Source organism: Alligator sinensis, unplaced genomic scaffold, assembly GCF_000455745.1.
Source record: "Alligator sinensis unplaced genomic scaffold, ASM45574v1 scaffold337_1, whole genome shotgun sequence".
Taxonomy (NCBI): Eukaryota; Metazoa; Chordata; order Crocodylia; family Alligatoridae; genus Alligator; species Alligator sinensis.
This window is the reverse complement of record NW_005841927.1, coordinates 650,366-654,214: the sequence shown is the minus strand read 5'-3', so window position 1 is coordinate 654,214 and position 3,849 is coordinate 650,366. Positions and strand designations below refer to the sequence as shown.

General features: G+C 62.4%; 1 protein-coding gene across 1 annotated transcript; it reads left to right on the top strand.

Annotated features, from left to right (window-relative positions):
• The first annotated feature begins 143 nt into the window (after positions 1–143).
• SFN (stratifin) lies at positions 144–1,646 on the top strand. The gene has a single exon (XM_006019240.3). The coding sequence runs from the start codon at positions 314–316 to the stop codon at positions 1,052–1,054; it is 741 nt and encodes a 246-aa protein (XP_006019302.1). The 5' UTR covers positions 144–313; the 3' UTR covers positions 1,055–1,646.
• Positions 1,647–3,849: the final 2,203 nt, after the last annotated feature.

Here is a 3,849-nt window from a genome sequence, read left to right as displayed (position 1 = left end):
CCTCTGCTGTAGAGCCCAGCCTGTGATTGGCAGGCGGCAGGGGGGAGGCCTTGCTGGAGCTGGATGTCTCCTCCCTTCGCTGGCACATCGTTAGTGAGCTCCCAGGTGAGTCACTGCCGTTTGCCTTTTAAGGAGCTGCCCGGCTAGGAGGAAGCAGAGGAGGGGCTCAGCCAGCGCTTCTCAGCTGCACCCAGCCTTTGCTCCAGGCTCAGACGCTCAGCCAAAAGCAAATCCCGTCCGCGGCACGGAGACAGACTTTGAGGGCTCCCAGGACAACCGCCTGCTCCTTCTCCAACCAGCAGCGCTCCCAGCCATGGCACGAAACCACCAGGTGCAGAAAGCCAAGCTGGCCGAGCAGGCCGAGCGCTACGAGGACATGGCCGACTTCATGAAGGCCGTGGTGGAGCACGGGGACGAGCTGTCCAACGAGGAGCGCAACCTCCTCTCGGTCGCCTACAAGAACGTGGTGGGGTGCCAGCGCTCGGCCTGGAGGGTCGTCTCCAGCATCGAGCACAAGACTGAGGAAGGCGACGACAAAGCGCAGCTGGTGAACGAGTACCGGGAGAAGATCGAGGGCGAGCTGAAGAACGTCTGCAACGTCGTCCTCGGGCTGCTGGACGAGCATCTCATCGCGAAAGCCAGCGATGCGGAGAGCAAGGTCTTCTACCTGAAGATGAAGGGAGACTACTTCCGATACCTGGCTGAGGTGGCCACGGGGGATGACCGCAAAGACACCATAGACAATGCCCAGAAAGCCTACCAGGAGGCCATGGACATCAGCAAGAAGGAGATGCAGCCCACGAACCCCATCCGCCTGGGGCTGGCCCTCAACTTCTCCGTGTTCCACTACGAGATCGCCAACGCCCCCGAGCAGGCCATCACGCTGGCCAAGACCACCTTCGACGAAGCCATGGGCGACCTGCACACGCTCAACGAAGACTCCTACAAGGACAGCACCCTCATCATGCAGCTGCTCAGGGACAACCTCACGTTATGGACAGCCGAGTGCGCGGGAGAAGATGGCGGCGAAGCCGGGGAAGAGCCCAAGAACTGAACCGCGGCCCGGCGAGCTCCCCACCTCTCGGCCCCTTTTTGGCAGACGTGTCTCGGCTCCACAGCCCGGATCCTGCTAGCAGAGGGGACGTGCCCGCGCGTATGGTATTCGCACATTTTATCTTGCCTTCCCCCGAGGCAGCTTCGGGACAAAACCCCCTTTCCCGGCCCCTTCCCGATTTCCACGATACCCCCGGTGGGTGGTTGTTGCTACAGAAGAGCGCTGCTAACTCGGTGTCCTGCCCAGCGTCCTGTATGCTATCGTTAGCATGGGGGGCGTGTATGGAAGGGGGGCATCTTAGACCCCCCCACCCGCACCCCTTTGCAAAGGGCTGAAGGGTCCCCGCTCTTCAGGGCGTTTAAGCAGGGGAATCTGAGGAGCTGGGAACCTGGCCATCGCTCCTGCGGCGTGCTGTGCGGGGTCCCTGTCGCCGCTGCCATGAGCCTTGGTGGGAGAAAGCTGGAGGTGAGGGGCCTGGGGAGGGATTCTTTCTTGCGGGTTAGGAATGATAAACTCGTGGTGCTGCCTGTGTCTGTATTGCCAAAGCCGCTGTCTGCCTGTCCCTGCCAATAAAACTTCACCTGCCCCCTGCCTCGGTCGTCCTGGTCATCACTCTTTGCTGGGCCTGGTGCTGTGGAAGCGGCTGGGTGCAGCCCGTGCCCCCTGGCACGTGCCTCTCTGCTGCTGGGTAGGGGCGAGGGGGTTCCAGCTGCGCACATGTCTCGGCAGGGCACAGGCCCGGGGCTTTTCCAGGCAGTCTTGTGCATGCCAGGCTGCCTGTCAGCGCAGGTAGCGGGGCGGGGGGGCGCGGGAAGAGGAGCGAGGTGCCGCAGGGCAGGCCTCGGCAGGAGGCGAGGGCCCCACCAGAGCCGCACAGCGGGCGATCCGGTTACAGCGACGAGGGGATGGGGGAGCAGAGCCTTCCTGGGCCTCCGGTGTCTCGGTTCTGGGTAAGCAGGACTCCTGCCCCCCGCCTCCAGGGCCGCTATCGGTTGCTTTTCTCCAGCCCGTTGTCAGCCCCAAGCACCATGTGCACACACAGGCCCATGCACACGTGTGCAGGCACCTACATGCATACACACGCCCCACAAAGCTTCTCCCACTAACGTGGCTTTTAAAAGCTGCCGTTTCTCTTGCTTCCTGCGCAGAGCCCGGTCTCCAGAGAAGGGCTCCTCCACCCAGGGCTGACGGCGCCCTGTGACACGGGGGCTGAGGGTGGCTGCAGCCCTGGACCGAGGCAGCAGAAGCTACAAGCTACAGTCCTAAACCTTCTGCAAAAACTCCAGCCAGGCTGGACTTCCCTCGGGTGCAGTATGGAAGTAAAGATGCTCGCAGGAGCTAGGTCTACATCAGAGAGGGGGCAGAGGAGTTGCATCTTCCCAGGATCCCCAGTGGGTCCAGGTGAGCAAGACTTCTGCCCCGACCCCTCTAGGGAACAGTGCCCGTTGCTTTCCTCGGGGCTGCAGCCACCCCAGCACCAGGGGCTGCCCCGTGATCGGTGGGCTCATGCAGGGACTGGGCTGGATACCAGTCTGGGCTGCAGACAGCAGCGGAGACCACATGCAGGGGCAGGCTCACGCCAGCTCCCAGCCCCGCTCGGCGTGGAGGAACATCTCTGTTTGACAGCGCATGGCAGCATTACACAACAGGCCGGGGAGGGAGGTGTCATGCCTAGCTGGAAATGAAGGGCAAGCTGCAGTAAGCAGCTGGAATTGGGCCAGGCCGTGGGATGAGGGTGCCACTACTCAAGTGCCGCAAGCCAGCAGGACCTTGGGACACCAGGCAGTCTGTCATTTCGTGCAAGGCTGAAACACAAGGGCTGGTAGGTAACAGCAGGTCTCTCTAGACACCGGAGCAGTTCAATAGGCAGCAGCGACAGTCCCGGAGCTGCAGGGAAGCCAGGCAGGTGCTGTGACTGCACGGGGCTGCAACCCAGGTGCTGGCACAGCTCTTATTCACCTGGCGCCTTTCCATCCCTGGCCGGTGGAGCATGGGTGTAGCTCCCGCCTGTGCGGCATTCAGTTTCCCCCCGCTAGTTTCAACTTGAAAACTAATTACAATAAAACAGTCATGCTACCTTGAGCTATGAGTTCATCAGCGCAAGCGAGGCTGGGCCGGGCCAGGCCGGGGCTTTGATGGGCACTGGAGACTGCTGGAGGGAAGTGATTCAGGAGGCGTCACGGCCCAGCTTGCCTGCACCAGCGGTGGGGAGAGCACTAGCGGCAACGGCCCTGAGTCACCTCCGTGAGCGACCAAGTGGGGCAGCGGACTGGCCCAGGGGGCTGCACGTGGCCGCCCCACTCCCAACTGGTGAGAATCCGGCATCTAGAGTCATCCAGGCCCGTGGACTGCCCTGGGCTGTCCTTTGCAGCTGGGAGGCCAACCTCTGAGTTGGCACCACCGAGAGCAGAGATCGGCACTCCTTGACGTGGTCCTTTCTGTATTACCATGCAGGGTTACCCGTCGGTGTCCTGGGAAAGCCCTGGGACAAGCCACTAGGCACCGCAGAGTGGAAACTGAGGCACAGAGAAGGGAAGAGACGTCCCTGAGGTCACCTAGGGGCAGAGGAGTTGAGAGCAGAGGCTAGATCCTGGACACCCCTCCCCAGTCCCGTGCAAGGCACCACAACCCCAAGAACACGCATGGTTCCTCACACTCATGGCACCGAGTCCCCTCACTCATGGCACAGTCCTCCCTTGCCATGGGCGAGGAAACCAGGGGCCCGCAGAGGCCAGAGCCCCAAGCAGCAGCCCCGGAGCCCCACGTGCAGCCCGAGCACGCCTAGTGCAAGCTGC